This window comes from Cheilinus undulatus, linkage group 18, assembly GCF_018320785.1.
Source record: "Cheilinus undulatus linkage group 18, ASM1832078v1, whole genome shotgun sequence".
Classification (NCBI taxonomy): Eukaryota; Metazoa; Chordata; class Actinopteri; order Labriformes; family Labridae; genus Cheilinus; species Cheilinus undulatus.
Genome location: NC_054882.1, coordinates 19,548,622 through 19,570,631, shown reverse-complemented (window position 1 = coordinate 19,570,631; position 22,010 = coordinate 19,548,622). Strand labels below are relative to the sequence as shown.

Here is a 22,010-nt window from a genome sequence, read left to right as displayed (position 1 = left end):
CAATCTTAGGGAAAGACATCCAAAGACATCGCTTTGACTAAAATACTTTTACAACATTCAACTCAGCAATCCTCAGAGTGTAAAATATATAAAACTGAACCTTACAGCCAGTATTGCATGTCATTTATCTGCACAGAAAGGAATATGAAGTGAGTCTGACTCAGTCGGGACAATCTGCTTATCTCACTGCATCTCAAGGCACAGAAGAACGAACTGAGGAAGTTTCCAGAAAACAGGAAGAGAAAAAAGTTTTGTATTTAGACTTATTCCTACATAGGCATCACTTCAGATCTGCATGATGACTGGCATTATTGCAGACATCTCACATGTGGACAGAGAGTATTGATTACATATAAAGCACATTTAGACATTATTTACACCCTCTAATGTTTTCTGATGATACAGCCTAATGCTACAGTCAAAAAAAATTCTCATTAATCTACACTCAGTACTCCATCATGACAAAATGAAAAAAATAATGTTAATTTTTTTTTTCAAATTAATTAAAGATAAAAAACAAAGTACCACACTGGCATAAGAATTCAGAGTCTTTGCAAAAACACCCTGACTGGAGTCCACCTGTACTAAATTAAACTGATTGGACGTGAATTGAAAAGGGCACACACCTTTTGGTAGAAGGCCTCAATGCATATCAGAGCAAAAACCTCAAAGGAACTGCCTGCAGGGCAGGCATGTTGCAAGGCACAGATCCAAGGAAGGCTGCAAAATCTGTTTTTGCTGTACCGAAAGTTCCCAAGAGCACAGTGGACTCCATAATCCTCACATGGAAGATGTTTGAAGCAACCAGGACTTTTTCAAGTTACTGGGCTAAACTGAGCAATCAGAAGAGAGGGGTCTTAGTAGGATAGGTGACCAAGAGCCTAATGGTCATTCTGACTGAGCTCCAAAGATCCTGTGTGGAGATGGGACAAAGTTCCAGAAGGACAACCATAAATGGAACCCTCCACCAATCTGAGCTTTATGGCAGAGTGGCTAGATGCAAGCATCTCCTCAGTGCAAAACACATGAAAGCCCACTTGGAGTTTGCAAAACTCCATGAAAGCAAAACTGGCTTTCTTGGGTTTTGCACTGAGGAGAGGCATCCGTCTAGCTACTTTGCAATAAAGCCCATATGGGTGGAGGGCTGCAGTGATGGATGTCCTTCTAGAACTTTGTCCCATCTCCACACAGGATCTCTGGAGCTCAGTCAGAGTGACCATCAGGTTCTTGGTCAGCTCTTTCATTAAGGCCCTTATCCCTTATTGCTCAGCCCTTAGAATAGTCCTGGTTGTGCCAAACTTCTTCCTATTGTGAATTATGGAAGTTGCTGTGCTCCTGGGAATCTTCAGTGCAGCAGGAATTTTTGTAGCCCTCCCCAGATCTGTCTTTCAAGAATCCTGTCCTGCTGGCATTTCTTTTAAGTTTTTTGCCCTGATATGCACTGTCAGCTGTGAGGCCTCCTATAGGCCTTTGCAATTCATGTCCAGTTTAATTCACCACAGATGGGCTCCAATCCAGAGATCTAGAGAATTGGGATGAACCGGTCAATGTGATATTTAAGTTGTTCATTTTAAATAAACTAGCAAATATTTCTATAATTCTGTTTTCACCTGTCATGATGGGGTACTGAGTGTAGATTATAGACAACAAAAAAGATTTTTTTCAACTGTAGCATCAGGCTGCAACATAAGAAAAAGTGAATGGGGTGTGAATCCAAATGCACTATAATTTCCAGTTTAAATAAGCGCCAGCCACAAACAGGACTCCTACCACCTGGCAGAGCTCTTCAAAATAAAAGATCCAGTATATATAAAGAGATTAATAAATATCCCAGATGTTAAGAAATGTACACAGACTGACTGGCCATCCCCAACACAAAACAGCATTTGAAACCCATAACAGCAGAGAAACCAGATGGGGACAAGGTTTGAAAAGTATAACTCTGTTATGGCTGCATCATCTTGCCTTGTTAAACAGTGAATCAAGCCGTCAAGCAATCGGTCATTCTCAGCCGCATTCAAAAGGAGCATTCATAAGTTTAGTTGTGGGAAGTTTGCATTGCCTGTCATACTGCAGAGAATATTACGTGTCAAATCTAAAATCCAGCAGGAGCCTGTTAAAAGACTCGGAAAACATTGACATAAATGAGGTTTCGTTCATAGTTATGCACCATTTACCACAAAGAAAACACCTTAGATTTATTACTGGCCACGTTTCTATGGCACCCCCTTGCTGCAGCTGCAGTGGCTCTGGCCAATGACAGATCGCTGTAATACCAACCCTAGGTTGATATTTAATGGTGTAATAAAATAAGACAGCTCTACAGAAAAAAAAGAGAAGACGAGGCGATTCGCACGGCGAACCCAGTCGCACACAGGCTGGACTATCTGTTCTCTGTGGTTTAAAGTCTTGTTTCTCCTAGACTGGGTGCATTCACAGCAGCACTGAAGAGATGTTCGCCTCGCCAGAACAGGTTTGCTGGTGATGTGAAGTCCAAGGTTCACTTCAAACAGATTCTCCATTTTTTATGGCTCTCTAAACATAAACAGTAAGGATGATTGGGTTAAGCACCGTGGAAACTGAAGCCGAGGATCTAAACATCCTTCCTCTTTTACCATTTTTTTTCTTTATATAGGTGCATTGCATTTCTCTCCATGTTACTGTTTGTAGTCCTGTGAGCAGAAGGGAAATGAGCGCAGAACAGGAAGCGAATTACAAAGAATCAAAACAACTGTTGGAAACAGCAAAAAGAGACATGAAAAGGTTTATAATTTATACGTATGTCTGTTCCTTAAATGCAGCCAACCAGGAGTACTTTAGGCAAATTGCATGCTGAGTCACAACCTTTCAAGTGCTTTTAATTCCTGTCTTTGAAACATGCAAATGTTTGCTCAAAATTGCAGACACCAGATTGGATCCAGTTAGAAGCTGCATGCCAGAAAGCAGGGATTAAACCACGATGATACATTTTTGCATGTTTTCTGCAGGAAATTTGATGCTTTAGTTTAGCAAAAGATGGTAATTTGCTTCCTGTTCTGGTCACATTTAAGGTAAGGTGTGAGGAGTTCTGCATGATGATCCAGCCCTATGAGATGAGGATGCTTTTTATACATCATACTGCTGCTGATTCAAGATTAGGTTGATATTTCCATGATATATAAATGTTGATATACTGAAATTCTTAAATCCAGCTCCTCTGAGGTCACTGTAATGGTCCTGCGATTCCTTTATCCTCATTACACCCAGTCTAGCACACTGGAAAATCCACAGCCGTCCTTCAGCGGGCCAGCCTCTCCCTTGTCAAGTTATTTTTTTTCCAGGATTATATTATAATACATCCAACACAAGAAGCAGAAGAGAATACACGGGCTGGTGAGGCGACCTCCAAAAACACTGTACAGGCACTGTCTCTCCATTTATGCCTCTTTTGGGACAGAGAAAGTTCCGGATAGGAAGCGTCGTTCACATCTCAGCGTACACAGTGAGGATGTCTGTGGTTTGTTGTTCTATATGGCTGCAACTTCAATTTATCTTTTTTCTTTGCTTGTTTTCAAAGCAGTGGATGTTGACTTTTGGAGACGGTGTAGCCATTAGTTGATGGGAGATGGATGTTCAGCCCTCTTTGTGCCATTGAGAGCTTAATGGAGTGCTGTAAAGACAAAATAAAGAGAGAGAACTTAATCAGTCCTTCTTATATTGACACAACAATTCATCATGAAAAGAAGTATGATTGGCCTGTAATTCTCAAAATAGTTTTTAGAAAGTTAGCCAGAAAGTACAAGGCTATTATGTTCTTATTAGGGGAGACTATGTATGATTGGGACTCCTCCAATAAGAACTAAATAACACAACTTGGGTGCCTTTAGCCCATCAGAAGAAGCTTAACACTAGCTCAACATGAAAGTTAATATTTACTTTTAATTCTTAATTTAATTACAATAGTCTTAGATCATTTTTATAAAAATCCAGATTTTTATCAATCACTTCTCCACTTCCTTAAAAAGAACTAGACCTTTTTGTGTTGATCTTAATGATTACAGCTTACAAATATAAAAAATCCACTCCCTCAGAGTATAAGAATATTACAAAACATCAGTTCAAACAAGGATTTATAACAGAAATGTTGACCTTCTGGAAAATTCTGCTCTTTTATTCACTCAGTAATTGGTTGGAGGGTCTTATACTCAAATTACTGCATCTATGTGGTGTGGCATGGAGGTAATCAGTCCGTGGCACTACTGGTTGTTCTGATAGCCTTCAACTCGTCTGTATTGCTAAGTCTGGTGTCTCTCATGTTCCTCTTGACATTTCCACAGATTCTCTTCGGGGTTCAGGTCAGACCAGTTGGCTGGCCAATCAAACACAGTAACACCATGGTTAGTAAACCAGCTTCTGCTAGTTTTGGCTTCCCTGTGGACAGGTACCAAGTCCTGCTGAAAAAGGAAATCAGTTTCTCTATACAGCTTCTCAGCAGATGGAAGCATGAAATGCTCTAAAATCTCCTGGTAGACAGCCAACAGTGTTGACTCTGGACTTGATAAAGCCTGTGGACCAACAGCAGCAGATGACATGGCACCCAAACCATCACTGACTGTGGAAACTGAAAACACCGGACTTAAGCACCTTGGATTCTGTGCCTCTCTGATCTTCCTCCAGACTCCGGGACCTTGATTTCTAAATGAAATTCAAAATGTGGAGTTTGGACCACTGAACAACAGTCCAGTTCTTTTTCTCCTTAGCCCATCTTAGAAGCTTATGACATCTGTGGTTCATGAGTGGCTTGTCGCTAAGAACACCACATTGTAGCCCATTTCCTGGACCCATCTGTGTGTGGTGTCTCTTGATGCATTGTCTCCAGCCTCAGTCCAGTCCTTGGGAAGCTCCCCTAAGTTTTTGAACCTGCTTTGTTTGACAATCCTGAAGGCCGAGCTCATTCTTGTTGGTTTTGCACCTTTTCTTATCACACTTCTCCCTTCAAGTCAACTTTTCATGAATATGCTTTGATACAGCCTCTGAGAACAGCCTGTGGAGGGTGTCAATAATTGTCTTCTAGACAATAGTCAAGTCAGCAGTCTTCCCCATGATTGTGGTTGTGTGAACTGAACCAGAGTGAGAGAAAAAGGGCTCAGGAAACCTTCGAAATCAGACTTTTCCACAATATTCTAATATTTTGAGAAAGTGGATTTTGATTTATGTGAGGTATAAGCAGAAATCATAGATTAAAAGAAAAAATATATTGAAATGTTTCACTTCATTTGAGATGAATCTAGAATACATGGAAATGTAACTTTCTAAAGTAAATCAGAGGAAAAAATGAACTTTTACATAGTATTTTTTTTAATATGCAATTCTATGTGCAAAAATAATACATTAAGTGGGTGTTTCAAGATATGCCCCTTTAAGGATTTTCCAACCAAATTCACGACTCTTAAGGCATTCATTTGACAATATTAGATTTAAGAAAGACTTTTAAGGCCATGCATGCACCCTGGTTTCTGTGACACTCAACATTTTAAGTCTCCAATAAGATAAATCACAAATTTTTTGGATTTAAATGAGTATAATTTGTGTTCAATTTTCCTTATTTCTAGGAGCTTCTGAGGATGCAGGAACATTTTTACAAGCACAGCATAATATGTCCTTTTTAATCCTGCTTGCAGGTTAAGTGCAGGTTGTCTAAAACTGCCCTATCTCAAGGATGCCTCAGCAGGGTGGATGCAAACTGAAGTGTAAATTGCACTGGACCTGGGATAACCTACTGGGGGTAACTGCCATTATAATGAATGTACTACAGCCTCTGCTTTGAAAAGGATACAGCAGCACCAGGTCAGCTAATTCCTGTACTACTGCAGTGATCTGAGCCATCCTTAGAGATGTGACTTCTCAGCACAAAGGTAATTACAGCAGCTCCTTTAATTAAACAGCATCAGAACTGGGAGGAGCCTCCTACCTGTTGTTGTTAGAAGTCCTGCTCTGTTTCCAGTCGGTCTAATGATGTTCAGCCTGGCGATGGCTCCACGGTCGGCTCCCCACTCCACTTCTCCCCTCGGCTCTGGCCCCTGACCCTTGGCTCCGACCGGACCACAGATCCCCTCTGGAGATAGCTCCTGCTGTCTTGGACGTCCGCTCATAAGAGCTCCCGAGGTGATGAGAGTCGCTGCTGGGGATCTGCCGTCTCCAGGACGCCGGGCTGTGGCTCGGGTTTGGATTGGGCTCTGTGCTATCAGCAGCCTGGAAGGACAGAAATTAGATAAGGAAGGTTTTGATTTAGAGTCGAAATTGGCCTCAAGACAAAGCCCATGTAGCAAGCATTAGAATGTAATCGAGGTCTTTAAGCCCATAAACTCAGGCTGTGCAATGGAGCTCTGAGGCGTTTTGTTTGGATGGTTTGGGGCCTTGTTTGGACTTTTCTAATTATGTGGGCATTAAATACATGCTGTTTATGTTAACTGGTGTGTGACAAGGAAACTCTGCCATGTGGACTCCTGCCAGGGGAAAAATCCCCAACCAAAAACCCCAAACATACCCAATGCTGAGAGATTTATAATTTGGTGGGCCGACTAGAAAACAAACCCCAAGTTACTAGTCTGTGGTGGCTTTAACGGCACGTCCCCTCATAACCTCAGGAGCCCTGTTCTAAGAAAGAGAGAGTTAGATGACGATGCAGTTCCTACAGCACTCAGTAAAAAAAAACAAAAAAAAAAAAAACAGCAGCCCACTCCTGTAATTTCAGCTTTTAAAAAAGCAACATAATTAGTGACATTTGGTGGGTTGGATTTGGCTGCTTATGCAGTTTTAGAACGCATTCTTGCTAATTGGCTTTAATGGAGCCCTGCTGGACTGCCTTTTCTCAGTCTCCAGGGGTAACAGACAGGAAGTCAGTCACCAACAGACCCTGCCAAGTAGGCGTGCTAGATGTGGTCACTTCCTGCTCCAGGCAGTGTGAAGAGGAAACGGCTGAGTGGCATATTCTCCTTGTAGGGAAAGCCACTGCTGTGAGACTGTGGGCTTTCATGAGGTTGCTGTGTAATGCACTTCCTTTGTTCCATCTAATGGGAGGCCTGAACATTGCTTCACATCAAAATAACAAAATGTATTAAAAACATTCAGAAAACAGTACTAGTCCAAAGTTAAAAGGCCTGTAGATTCAGTTAAAAGAAACTTCTGGATGTGCAAATGGAGAGGTTTTCATCATGTGGCTGAAAGTTAATTTAAGAAAGTATTTGGGCGAGGTTGACATGAGCCAGTAATAAACAGTGTCGATTAAGATGATGTGCTTCAGCAGGGGGAATCTAAGTGTTGCTGTCATCACAGACCTGCTGACAGTGGAACCAACCAGCCACAGTCTTCTACTGTTATAATCAGAAACAGTAAATCATGTTTGATCACACAATTTGATGAAAGGGGAAAAAATCATATTTGATTTACAACTGTAAATCTAATATAATGGTTACTCACACTTAAAATGGATAAAAATAAATACAAATGAGAGGCATAATTAAGAATCTAATTTACAGGAAGATCCTCGCCAAAACAGGCATAACTATTGGCAGTTCTACTGGGCAGCTCTTCTGCCCAATCTCAACTTTGGCAATTTAGAGTCAGCCTACCAAGCATGTCTGTGATTTATGGTAAGAGGCAAGAGAACCTAGAGAGAACCCACATGCACAAAGAAAACATGCAAACTCCACACAGAAACCTACTTGCTGTAATGTGACAATGCTAATACATGCAGTTTCAATTCAGATCATCCATACATCAATCCAACCATCTATTATCACTGCCACTTGACTCATCCGGTGTCATAGGGAGCTAAAGCCAATCTCCAGCCAATCACAGAGCAGACATACATTGCCAAATAAGCAATTGCACACACATCTGTAGGCAATTTAGAGTCACCAATCAGTTTGACAAGCATGTACAGTGCTTAACAAATTTATTAGACCACCTGTCATATTTGTCTCAAAGACCATCCAGCGTCATGAGGTGCTTTAATGTGGATTCTTTCATTTTCAATGAGCTCTCCACGTTTTACCATTTTGAACAGGAATGAGGGATTTCAAACTGAATTCACCCAAATTTGAGCTGGCTCACTGGGCTTCTCTGAGAAGTCAGAAATTAATCAAGCATAACATTAAACCACTAAAACTATTTTTTCTGTTCAGGAATGCATGTAAATAACTATAATTTGACATATTAATCAAGAAATATTAATGTGCTTTACTATTTTTTCATTTTTTTTGTAACTCAGTAAATTTGAAAATTCATGGATAACAATAATAATTATATTTTATCATTAAAAATATCATTTTCATTAAAGAGCTTCTACATATTGGTGTATTAACCATTGCAGAAACATAAAAAATGATTTTGGTAATTACCAATGCTGTTAATTTAGGGCAGCTGTGGCATAAACCTTACTTTGGTTAGGGTTAGGGTGGTCTAATAAATTTGTTAAGCACTGTATGTGGTGTGTGACAGGAAGGTAGAGTACCCATGCATTAAAGAAACCCTATCCAACTAGTATTTGAACCAGGAACTCATTTGCGGTGGTGAGACAGTGCTAACAACTGCTCCATCATGAAGCCCCGATTAAGTTGTGACAAAATTGTGATAAAATCAACAAGATAGTAGATTTTTCTTAACAATGGCAAAACACAAACTTAAAACACTGAGGCATCACAAGAATTAAACTCTTTCGCACTATGTCCGAATTCAATGGCAATTAAACAGGAGATCTGATGTGTTTTTATTAAAAAAGGGAGTCTTATGGTAGCTAATTTCTTTTCTAAGTTAGAGTCCAGAAATGCAGATACTGCCAACTACCAAGCATTCACTCTTGGACTCAGGTGTTTTTCAATCAGACCTGTTGCCACAGGTGTATAAAATCACGCACCTAGCCATACAGTCTCCATTTGCAAACATTTGTGATGCAAAATGGGTCATTCTAAAGAGTTCAGGTACAGCAAGGTTTTTGAAATTTCATCCCTGCTAGACATACATGGGAATGTAAAAGTTGCAAATGCTCTGCTGATTCAATAGCTGAAGAGTTCTGAACTTGAGATAGGCAGAAAGAGATTAGATGGGCAAGTCTGTGTTTGGCAGATACTGGGAAAATGTTATCTGCCTGACTGCACTATACCAACTGTGGAGTTTGGTGGTGAGGGGATAATAGTATGAAGCTGTTTTTCAAGGTTTGGGCTAGGCCCCTTATCTCCAGTGAAGGCCAGTGTTATGCTTCAGCATACCAAGACATTTCGGACAATGCTATGCTTCCAACTTTGTGGCAACAGTTTGGGGAAGGCCCTTTGCTATTCCAACATGACTGTGCCACAGTGCACAAAGCAAGGACTAAAAGACATGGTTTGATGGGTTCAGTGTGGAAGGACATGACCTGAACCCCATCGAGCATCTTTGGGATGCATCAGAATGGAGACTGTGAGACAGGCATTCTCCTTAAACATCAGTGCCTGGCCTCAAAAATGCTCTACAGAGTGAATGTGCACAAATTCCCACAGAAACACCCTAAAATATTGTGGAAAGCCCTCCAGGAAGAGTGGAGGCTGTTATAGCTGCAAAAGGGGGGCGAACTCCATACAAAGTAGTTGAATACAATGCAATTACAGTCCCTGTTGGTGTAATGGTCAGACATCCAAATACTTCTCTCCATATAGTGTCTATCGGACAAACTATTTCAAAAACTTAAAAAGTGTTTTCTAATAAGATATCAGTGGTTTATAAAATAAATTATGCATTGTTTCATTATTAAAAATAAAACCTCAGAATTAGAAAGTCCAGATTCTGCCTACGGCAGTTGGATCGTAGGGTCAAAGTGTGGAAAAGACATGGAGAACACTATGCTAATTGCTGCACTGATAGAGTAACATCTTTTGGTGGAGGCAGTGTGATGGTGTGGGGCGGCATCACCCTCACTGGAAAAATGAGGCTTGTCATCATTGGAGGCAATCTCAATGCAGAGATATATCGAGATCGGATTCTGCAACCAGTGGCAATCCCATATCTCCACAGTCTGGGACGAACTCTATCATCCAAGACTACCTTCAGAATTCAGGAGTGGAGAGGATGAAATGGCCTGCTAGCAGTCCTGACCTCAACCCCATTGAACACTTGTGGGATCAGCTTGGGCATGCTGTTCATGCCAGAGTGACCAACACAACCACGTTGGCTGACTTGCGACAAATGCTGGTTGAAGAATGGATGCCATCCCACAGCAGTGTGTGACCAGGCTGGTGACCAGCATGAGGAGGAGGTGCCAGGCTGTTTTGGCTGTGTATGGTTCTTCCACATGCTACTGAGGCTCCTGTTTGTTAAATGAATAAGTTGTTAAATTGCCAATATGTTTTGTTTCTTCAAACTTCAATCATCCAGTCCACCACACACCAAACATGAGTCAATGGCAGAATAAGCTGTTTGGCATTGGCATGTAATAAAAAAGCAGTAGCTTGACATTGAAAAAACAAAACTTAGCATTTAAATGCCTTTTAATAAAGAATTAGCTAACATCTCAACACTTTATGCATTGTTTAATCAACCTGGATTTTCTTAACCAACCTAACATAAAGACTGCTGCTGCTAAACAAATTATATCCAAGGTTAAATCTGTCTACCCTTGGTGCCTTTCCCATTCTTAAAGAATGATGTTGTGTTGCCAATCTAAGCTCTTAAATCACCTCCCAAGCAAGACAATACTCTTGACACAAGAGGCGTAATGTTTGAGAAAAGCTGAAAACTGTTTTATTTGCAAAGGTGATGATCTGTTTATTGGTTATGATTTATAAAAGCCATCTTTTATTGCTTTCCATGGGTCATTAGCACCATCCTGTTCAGTGTTTCACAGTCTGCATTTTTACCTTCAGGTCACATCAGGCTAACGTTGAATACTCTGGTCCTTACACTTTATCTTGCTTCCACTGATTTTATGACTCAACTAAGGATGTTTTGGTATCTCACTCATCAGCCAGAACAAGCCTGCTGTCTTCAGCCAAACATAAGTTCACGGCTCATTCAGGTCCAGGCTGAGGTTTCCTACTGCCAGAGTGGGAAGATTTTTCTACATTGCTGCTATGATCAGTACTCTGAGGTGAGGAGTGACTGTGAGAGTAAGGCATGAGTTCTCACTGTAACACTGACCCTTTGGATTCACTCACAGAAGAACTGGCCTTCATGTGTGGTCTGGACCAAGTTCAGCTGGCTTCTTCAGTACTACAAATTCTGATCATGTTACAAACAACCTTGAGACCATTTAGTATAAGTAAATTACAAGAAAACTGGATCTTCTTTAGGCTCATTGAGCTGGAGTGAGCCAGGACTAAGCCTCTGTGTAACTTACTAATAACAGCTAAAGGAGACTCACAAGAAACAGATGAACAGGCGCTACACATGACTGCTACTTCCTAGACATACAGTATATGGGCAAAATTATCTGGCCACACTTGTTAATTATTTAATCCAGCTGTTTCATCAGACCCATTTCCACTGGTGTGTAAAATCAAGCTGGATATTCCATGGTCAACTTTAAGTAGTATTATTAGAAAGTGGAAGCGTTTGGGAACAACAGTAACTCCGTAGTGATACTTAAGACCATGTAAAACCACAGAGTGGGGTTTATAACTGCCAAGAAGCATGGTGAGATAAAGATACCTGATGGCTCACTGCAGCAGCCTCGGTACCCCATATTCCTGCAGTAAACAGCCCTTTTAAAGTCCAGCGACAAATTCTCAGTTGGAATTAGGTCTGGGCTTTGACTCGGCCATTCCATAGCATTCACCTTGTTGTCTTCATCGTATTGTCTTGCTGGAAAATAAATAATCTCCCAATTTTCTTACAGACTGAATAAGATTGTCCCCCATGATTTTCCTATATTTTGATGCATTCATTTTACTCTCTACCTTAGCAGTGTTTGGTTTCCACCATAGTGTCTTGTCTGATGGTCAAAAAGCTCCATGTTGGTCTTATCAGACTAAAGAACTTTCTTCCACTTGACCATGGAGTCTCGCACATGCCTGCTGGTGAACTCTAGTCGAGATTTAATATGTTTTCTTCAAGGGTGGCTTTCTCTTTGCCACTCTCCCATAAAACTTTGACTGGTAAAAAACACAGGCAACAGCTGTTGTATGCAGAGTGTCTCTATCTCAGCTGCTGAAGCTTGTAAATCCCTCAGAGTAGTCATAGGTGTCTTGGTGAACTCTCACTAGTCTCCTTCTTGTACAGTCACTCAGTTTGTGAGGACAGCCTGATCTAGGCAGATTTATACATGTGCCATATTCCTTCCATTTTTTGATGATGGATTTAACTGGACTCCAGTATCTTACTGGGAGTGTCTTCATGGTGTAATGGTAGCCAGGAATACTGATTAACCAGTGACTGGACCTTCCAGACACAGATGCCTTTATACTACAATCACTTGAGTTCAGTCCTTTGGCACCAGTGTCAAAGGCAATCTTTTAAATTACAATAAAATGTGAGTATTATGGTGGCTTTGGTAAAATAACAAAATTTCATTGCCATCATTTCAAGGTTTTCTCTGTTCTTCATTAGTGGACAGAAGGATGGACACTGCCAACCACCAAGCCTTGCTGAGTCTGAAGATGGTGATCAATTTTCATTATTATTAGTTATTTGGACACACCAAAGGTAATAGTCAAGGTCAAACAGCAGCCATGGCTACAGAACATGATTATACAACCATGACCTTTCATATGATGAAATGTGTCATTCTCTTGTTTGAATAGAAGACCTTGGAATCATTTATACATGAGGGTTATAGAAGAAGGCTTATTGATTTTCCCATGGTGCTTCAGGGTACTTAAAGGAATTGGGGGTGTTGTCTCCTCCTCTAATGACTATTGATGTGAAGACTGCAGGTTTTCACTCTGCTCTTCTCTCATCAAAGAGAAACCTACGACATGAAAGGTCATAAGAGATATGCACAACCCTCACTCTATGCAGATCATATCGTAAATGGATCATCAAGCTTTAGTCAAAGATAGAGAGAAACCTTCAATATGTGAAAAAAGATCAATGGGATGCTGGCTAATAATGACAGGCCTCGTTTCTTTATCATCAAACCCTGTGCTACCATCTACAAACCTCTTCCATCAACCTTTGACACTGCAATCACAGACTAATCCCAGCCTCCCGCTGTCCTAACTACAGCTGTATTTATCCAAATCTCTTGGGAATGGATGCTGTTCAGACCACTTAAATGTTCTCCAGATCCAAACCAAAGATGATCGGCTGGGCTCCAAGACGTGCTTCAAAGACCAATTATGAATTGAAGTATGTTTTTCTGTATTGGAGCAATTTTCATGCGTAATTGCTATCCAAATGGAGTGACCGGTTCATGAATCAAATACCAGGAGGAACAAAGTTTGACTGCACCGCAAAGTCAACTGAGTAGATTGGGGAAAGTCCCATTGAGAAAGATTCTCTTGCCATGAAGTGAGAGTGACTTTGGACAGGGTCAGGAGGAGGTGAGCAGGAGCGTGAAGGACGGATCCGACAAAGGAGTAAGTGATCACTGTCCTGGAAATGAAAAATAAGGGTCAAGGCTATATGGTAGAACTGATGTAGGCACTGACCCTGACAGAACTCTTTAAATTTGTGATATAAAGCCACTTTGTTCATGTCAGGGATGGATGGCAGATTAACTAGGGAGAGGATAAAAGGGGAGGAGTTGGATTCAAAACAAAGGTGACTGCCCCCAGATTCTCTTTCTACAAAAGTATATCAGAGCTGAAGGGAGGGGTGTGAAGTCTTCGCACATAGTTGCAGCTCTAAGGCCCTGTTCATTAAGAATTATATTAGGGCCACAGGACAGCAGGCCACCTGCTTAAAGGACCATAGCCTCCATACATGGAGCATGACCTAATGACTAGGACATCTATGCTCATAAAAGCCTTTCTTGTTTGGTTTTTTATAACAGCTTTTATGGCTATAGATAAGTTACCATGGCTAAACATTTGACAGCTATCGACTTTGCTGTGAATGGAGGATATTGATGTGGGAAGTCAGGTTGTCAAACATTTTGATACATCAATTTTTATACTTGTTAGTATCATGTGTTTTAAAATTATGCAACCTCTATCATTTTGATAATCTATGAAATTTCCAGAACTTTCAAATAACTCAAGATCTTGTAGAAAAACTTGATTAATGGTGAGCCGAGCCAGCACAGGCAGTGTCAAGCAGTGTTTGGTGTAATGTCGTACAGAGTAAGTTGTTACACCTGCAAAGGCAGCATGCCAACACAAAGCTAGAAGCTAAAGACCCCCAAAGCCTGTGTGGCCAAGGATAACTGCATAATGCTGACACCTACCAAGCAAACTAAGCTCAATTTTCAACAGCAGCAACAGGTAACCACAAAAGCTGAGATAAATAAGCTCGTGGCTGCATATATGATGGAGGAAATGATTCCAAGTGTAGTCTTGTTCTTAGCATCTTTATCTGTGTGGTGCTGTTTTGGTCTGAATTTCACAACTTCACTGTCAGTTTTTTTTTTTTTAATTAAAGAGCAGAAAGGTGAGGTCTTGTGTATGTCCTCCTTATTAGATAAAGGATCTGTGCTAATTGTAATGTTATGTAGAATTATCAGGAGGCAGAGACAATCTTTTGTTGACTTTATTCACACAAATTGTCACAACGTAACACAAGATAGACCCCAGCACTGGTGCCAAGTAATGATGATTCTTCAATAGCAATGCCAAGTGTAACCTTCATTCTGGTAAGGTTACAATACTTTTGTCAACGCCTTACTATAAGGTATTGGTGCCAAGAGGCAAATTCATCATTTAGCACTGAGGACAACACATTACACTATTCACACATACTCTACAGACTCCATGCTCAACTTGAAACCATCAAGACTGTTGTGACATAACATAATCTACCCTTTATTGAATTCATCTTCATAATAGATCTCTGTCATAAATGATTGACTAAAAAAAAAATCAGTTTTATCCCTCACATATTCATTTCCTGTAAAAAATAGGACCAAGGATGATGGATGAGACGGCAGACTCTTGGCATGTCTGTGTCTGTCTCCTGGGCAACGTCCAGTCTATTTATGGAGGAAAACAGATCTTATCCAAAAGCCCCTAGTCCAGCCTAGTTTGTCAATCTGACACACTGATATGTTATTGTAGCCATGGAGCCCACTGTGTAAGCAGTAATACCGCCGTTTGGCAGTATTTCATACACTTATGGACAAGTTAAGTTTACACTAAACCCATTTGCCGTTTTCACCTCATCTTTCTGTGACTTCTGTGAACTTTCACACTCCATTAATAAAGTCAGGGGTGTGAAACAACATTTTAATTCATAAAACAACATACTGTTAGGGAAATGTGAGGGTTCAATCTGGCTGTTATATAGAAATATCTGTCATTAAGGAGCTCAGTCTCACAGAAATTCTGTGACTTGTTGTGATGGATGTGAATGATCATGAACAGAACAATAAACCAAAGCTAAAAAGCATTAATGTGGAAAAACACCTGAACAGTAGTTTATTTTTAATCTGATATTGACCAAAAGTGAGTTATACAATTGCTGCATTCAGTATGTCTGCACACTATGTATCCTGATAGACTTGCAGACAAAGTGTGGTGCCACATTTAAATGCAAGAAAGCTATTTTCTTCTCCCTGAGGTTTTTCTAACCCTCCTTTCCCCTGTTGAGGTCTTTCTTCATTTCCATCCTCCCTCTTTTTTTGTCCCACCCTTTTCCCTTTGTGCATGTGGAGGCAGAGAGAGTAAGGTCTGCAGAACTGCTGTGCTAAGCTTGAAGTTACAGAGCCTGGCGTTAGGAAAGTAAAAGCTAAGCTCCCATGCAAAGTGGACACACCAGCAGCTCGAATCTACACTGTTAAAAATTATTATGGGTATACTGTTTTTGTTCATTTGTTCCTAAGTAGTCTATATAATTGGAAGTCCATAAGACTTTTTCACTCCTCAACAATTATATTGGAATCTGGACTTTATTGGACAAAATGACCAATGATAGCATTTCTTTGCAAAATAATTAATATTATTCAAACAGAGTATTAAACACTGAGTAGTTTCTAAAGGATTTTGGTTGTAATTTCTTGAAGTAGGAGGTTATTTTTCTCAAATAAAAAGCATCTTTACAGTACCATATCAACATAGGATCCCTTCTTTGATATCACATTAACAACTCTCTCATCCATTGAACTTGGCCTCAGTGGGATTTTTTTGCAGCGTGGGAAGGTGCATGAAAATGATTGTGCTCTGGAAGACACTGTTCTTCTTTTAATACCATGGCAGGAAATGGGCAGTTAGGAACTCCAAATATTTTGCTAATGCCATTTTGACACTTTAAGGCACCTTAAATGGGCCTACCAACTCACTTCCTATGATTCTAGCCTAAAATATCACTCCACCACCTCCTTGCTGATGTTGCAGCCAAGTTGTGACGACATCAGCTGACCATCCAAAACTTCATTCATCTTGAAAATTAGTCTTCATATATTTCTGAGCCTGCTGTGATCGTTTCTCCTTGTGGGCACTGGTTGAGGGTGACTGAAACACAGCTTTATACACATCATCCAGAAGCACCACAAGCTTCAAATACCTCTTAATATGATGAATTTGCCTTACAGATACTTTCCTCAATATCCTTTATCTGAATGAACCCGTCTGCGCTCCCAATAACACACAAATCTTTTCACAGTATGATGATCTCGCTAATTTTTCATGAAATATCCAGTGTTTTTATACCTTATGCAAGATATTGCGCTATTCCCTGCTTTTCATTTGCAGAAAGATCTTCATGTTTCCCCATACTGCATAAAACCGGTGATTTGCTTAATAATGTGGAACAGGCTCCCTAAGTAGTTCCCCTTTAATTAGGCTCACCTGACAAACTAATGACAAAACCTGTCAAAACTTGAATAAACATAAATGAAAATAAAATGTTGATTCAATTGGAAGCGTTTTTTTTTATTTTTTTTATATAATTTGGAACACAGTGTATATTTGAAAGTGCAGCGGATAATATCACCTTCACAGAAATTCAGAGCATATCTGACCCTTGAAATCTTGAAATTAGATTACTTGTGCTGGTAATATCACACAACTTTATTACATAAGGAAAACTGTGTCAAGAAGGGAGGAACACAATTAGTTTGATACGGAATATATCGGCAGAATTGTTTCTCTTTGTCAGTGTGAAAAGCCCAGAGTTGGTTTTCCTACCTGTAGCTGTGGTGTGTATGATCTGCCCCAGGACTGAGAAGTAACAGGTGCATGGGGAATGACTCTTCCCACATTCCCTGCCTCCACACTAGGAGACTGTGAGCGTTTGCCTCTCCGAAGCCCGGGTTCTTCTACTTCTCTATTGTTAATCCTACGCATGTACACCTGGGGAGAGTGAGTGACATAAACAGCCATGTTATGTTAATGTCTTTCCTAATCTTTGATTTAATCTATGGTGGAAGGATTTTGAGGATATCTTATTATCACACCTCTGCTGGGGACGGCTTAGCTCCCTTCTGTACATCAGCATTCCCACCAGCTCCTGTTCCAATGTTTATTGTCTCTTCTGTATCAAACGTGGTTGCCCTGTAAGCCCTCCATGTCGTTGTTGCTTCTGTTTCATCCTCCGACCCACCATCAGCCACTGTCTTTGTCCCCCCTCTCCCCCTGGGGTCGTCCACTGACGCAGCACCCCTGTTCCTCCACGTGCTCCTCACAGTCACATTCTTCATGTCTGGTAAACTGTCTTCCTGGGAGTGCTGGCTCTGTCTTTGGCGTCTCCAGCTGGAGACTGTGGTGGTGCTACTGCTGCTGCTGCTTTCAAAGCCTGACTCGGTGTCGTTTAAGTCCGCTAAGGGGGCGTCCGAGGACTGGAGGCTGAAGTTGCTGCGTTGGCAGCACAGGTGGCTGGCTGTGGATTCCACTCTGGAGGCGTTGTGGAGTTTTGACCTTGATGAGGAATGGCTGTGGTCATCCAGCCCACAGTCCTGATCGGGGCATGATCGCAGGGAGATCTCGCTCTTCGGGATAGAGATCTCATACGGGACGGAGATGCTGCCATGGTGCTCACTACTGGGACCTGGCAACAAGTAAAGACAAAACTGTGTCAATGGTGAAACTTAAAATAGATATGAAATAACTAAAAAAAGACACAGAAGAAGGGTGCAGTTATAATTAGCAAGTTAACTTACTTGTATCTGTCAGCTTTAGAGATCTATCATGATTGGCCTGTTAGAAAAGTAACTAGGGATGCACAACATTATCTGTATGATACCACGACATTTCTGCCATTATGAACAGGTGATATCTGGGCTATAAAATCTACCTAAACAAATAAGTTAGTGGCGTTTTAGGCCAAATCAAAAGAACGTCTTCAACTGAAGTCTTTTTCTTTAATCATCATCATTCCTTACAGTTTAAAGTCTGTTAAAAGGACTAAAATGTGTCCATTCTCAAGCTTTATATTGAGTACTTTAAGGACTGAAGTTTAAGGTCTAAACTACATTTAAATATCAGCATCAATATTGGCTGAAATTATTTTGTGAATATAGGCATATTAGATATGGACAAAAAGCTAATATCATGCATCCCTAATAATAACTTCTCTTTGCCAAAGTTCAGTCTCAGTAAGATAACAACAAATTTTTTTCATGTCCCAAACTGTAAAAACAGCAATTATTATAACTAGTGTGCCATAAAACCGGAACCTTGAGCAGGAATAAATCTTGTATCTTGTTTTTTTTCTTGTGATGATGCCATTCATGTTCTCAGAATCTCTACATATTAACTTATCATAGAAAAAAGCGGTCTCTATCCTACACAACTGGATGTAAAAAAAAAAACATCCAAAATATACTTGTTATCGGCGGTAAATGGAGTAAAAAAAGTAGAGGTTTCTGTCCCTTTAGGGTAATGTTTCCACAAGTGGTGGTCAGAACCTCCTTGAGGGTTGGGACTTGCGGACACCAAGTGGGTTCACAAGATGGCCAAGACGTTTGGGAACTCCTGATCTAGGGCTACTATACCAAAAAAAAAAAAAAAAAAAAAAAGTCTGCCATTATTTATAATAACCATCGTGTGAAGTTCAAATGAGGACTAAAATTTTTTTTATACCGTATATGTAATTGACTTTGTTTTTCATATAAATGAGAATATGAAATGTTAACTATAAAACCACAGAAAGGGATTTTAAGGACTTTTGTATTGTTCTTCATGGAAACAATTTTCTTGGAAGTTGGAAAAAAGCCCCGCTGCAAAAGTCAAGATTTCTGCCAACAAAGGTACCATGTGTACCATTTGAATGGTCACACTGCATCAAAATGAAAATGATTTGCCTGAAGAACAGTTGAGATTTGGTCATAACGTGAGCATTTTAACCACCTCTTGTTGGCCACACTGAAATGAAACTGGTGTTGATTAAGAGTAGAAACGTACCAATGAGAATGTTACTGGTGGAGGTGTGCCGTTCTTTGACTGGTATGTGTTCACTGGACACGCTGCTGCTCCGACTGCTGGTTCTAGAGGAGCTTGGGTCATTGGGGTAGATGGTTATACTACTGGTCATTTTACTGGTGCTGGTCACCATCGGTTTGGTGGAGATTTTGGGTTTGCCGTTTGTAGCCAAAGGTTCTGACATCATCACTTCCTTCCTGTCAATCTCGACTATCGCAGGCTTGATGACAGCTTTCGACCTCAGAGCCTCACGTGGGCTGCACACCCGTTGGATCTCAATCCCTGATGCTGTATGTGTCGCCCCTTGGTGGCCTCCCTCAGCTAATGGCGTTCTGCTGTGGAGCTCCTCATCGAATGAGCTCCTGGAGGAAGATCCCTCTGAGTGCGAGTCGTGGACATGGGAGTATCTGGGATATCTAGATGCTGCAGTCCTACTGCTCACAGTTGAAGCGGTTGTCTCAGTTATAGGCTCTGGTTCAGAAGGCCTTGAACCGGTTGATTCTGTTTCGGAGGCTGATGAATGGCCCTCTGATCCATGGTCGCTGGGCAGCAGTGGAGTCACTTGGGATCTGTAGGCTGTGTAGGATCCGTTGGCTTTGGACAAGGTGGGGGCGACTGAAACAGAGCCAGATTCCTGAACCTGGTCTGCTGATTCCTGATCTGAAGCAGATGCTGTGTCCTTCTCTAGAGCAGAAATGCTGTTTATGTTACTACTTTCAGGCACTACATCAGAGTTGTTTGATTCACTATCACTGCCAACGTACAGTTTGGAAAACTTTTCTAATCTACTCTTTTTAGCCTCCCCATCAGTCTGTTTGTGAGCCACCCTCAGTGATTTCTGATCATTAGCTGCTGGAGGGTAGCGACTAAGAACAGATGCTTTTTTAGTATCACTAGATGTGTTTATAGAGGAGAAAGGGGTTCCTCTGGTCTTTTCCTCAGCTCCTCGTCCTGTGTCTCTGAGTCCATTATCAGATGATATTGCAGTAGTTGGGGTTTTGGGTGTCCTTCTCATCTTATGAGCAGGACTGAGGGCTCTCCTTACAGACTTCGGAGAGCTCTCCTCTGAGTGGCTCAGGTCTTTGCTCCTCAGTTTGGTCTCTCTCTTATGCTGAGGAGAGAGCTCCCTGTTCCTGTGTTTAGGGGAACTTGGTTCTGAAACAGTTGCAGCGCTTCTATATTTGGGCTTCTCTTGCCTGAAACCTCCCTTCACAACGATCTCCTCATTCTCAGCTTTGCCATTCTCCAGGAACTTAGCAGGGCTGTTGGGGCAAACATTGGCACTCCCATTGCCAAGTTTATCCACATTACTGGTTCCATTTCGTCCAACACCACCTTTCCCACAGAGCTGCGTCCTGAGCTGTTCCACCTGCTCGCTCAGCTGGCGAGCCCGGTTTCGTTCCATCTGGAACTTCTCATGAAGCTCACCATTTTTGAACTCTGAACTCTTCAGATCCTCCTCCACTATCTCCAGCTGTTTAAGGCGGTTCTTTAACCTCTCTACTTCCTGGGTCAGCTCCTTTACTTTGTTGTCCTCTTCCTGCGACCCTTCAAGACTGCTGTTCTTCTCATTCTCTGATTTGTTCACAAGACCAATGTTGTCGCTGGACATCTTCAAGTAGTCTAGGCTCTTCTTGCGACCTGCCAGTTTACTTGTAAGGAGCCCCGTAGATGAAAGCTCATCTTCAATTCGTGACCTGATAAAATCTGGACGAGCAGGGTCTGCTGACATGCCAAGGAGGTTCTTCTGGTGCTCCAACTTTTCAGTCAGCTTCAAAATGGTCTTCTCATCTTCTCTCTGTTTCTCTAGCATTCTCTTACGCTCACTCACAAAGTTCTGGGTAAATCCTTTGAGCTTCTCAAACTCCATAGCTAAAGCTTGCTCTGCTTTGTCAAGCTTTGACTCACACCCTTCCATTTCCTTCAGACGTGCTTTAAGAGCCTCCAGCTCAGACGAGAGCTTCTTTGTCAGGTTCTTCTCCTCGTTGAGGCTTAAGCAGAGCTGACTGCAGTCGGACTTGCTTTTCCCAAAAGCCTCTTCCAGTTTCTCCAGCTCGGCCATCCTCCGTTGTAGACGTTCAATCTCAGCCTTGAGCTCCTTCGTAAGGTTTTCCTCCTCTTCAAGTTTCTCCCTTACTGTGCGGCAGAGGTCCTCTGCCTTGCGTACCTCCTCATCCTTACCCTGGATTTTTAGGAGACATTTCCTTAGGACTTCCACATCACCGAGCAGGGAGGAGTTGCTGCCTTCTGCCTGGATGATTTTGTCCTGTAGAGAAGAGATCAGACATCAATTGTTTAATCTAGCATCTTTTACCTCTTTCTATATAGTGCCCTTGAAAAGTATTCACCCCCTTGGATGTAGTTCTCTTGCAGGCTGACTAAGATTTCCTATATTTTGCCGCATTCATTTTACCCTCTACCTTAACAAGCCTTCAAAGGCTGGCTGCTGATAAGAACCCCCACAGCATGATGCTGCCACCATCGTGCTTCACAGTAGGGATGGTGTTTGGTGTCTGCTAAATTAAATTTCTAGACTGATGGCCAAAA

At 41.3% G+C, this 22,010-nt stretch overlaps 1 protein-coding gene across 1 annotated transcript in view; it reads right to left on the bottom strand.

The window, feature by feature from the left end:
• Positions 1-1,260: 1,260 nt before the first annotated feature.
• luzp1 (leucine zipper protein 1) overlaps positions 1,261-22,010 on the bottom strand; it is a 75,413-nt gene continuing 54,663 nt past the window's right edge. The window contains exons 4-8 of the mRNA XM_041813369.1: positions 19,446-21,729; positions 17,501-18,090; positions 17,232-17,396; positions 5,951-6,231; positions 1,261-3,649 (exon numbers count right to left, since the gene is read on the bottom strand). Of these exons, the coding sequence (XP_041669303.1) occupies positions 5,989-6,231; positions 17,232-17,396; positions 17,501-18,090; positions 19,446-21,729 (3,282 nt within the window). The 3' untranslated portion in view covers positions 1,261-3,649; positions 5,951-5,988. The remainder of the gene's footprint in view (positions 3,650-5,950; positions 6,232-17,231; positions 17,397-17,500; positions 18,091-19,445; positions 21,730-22,010) is intronic.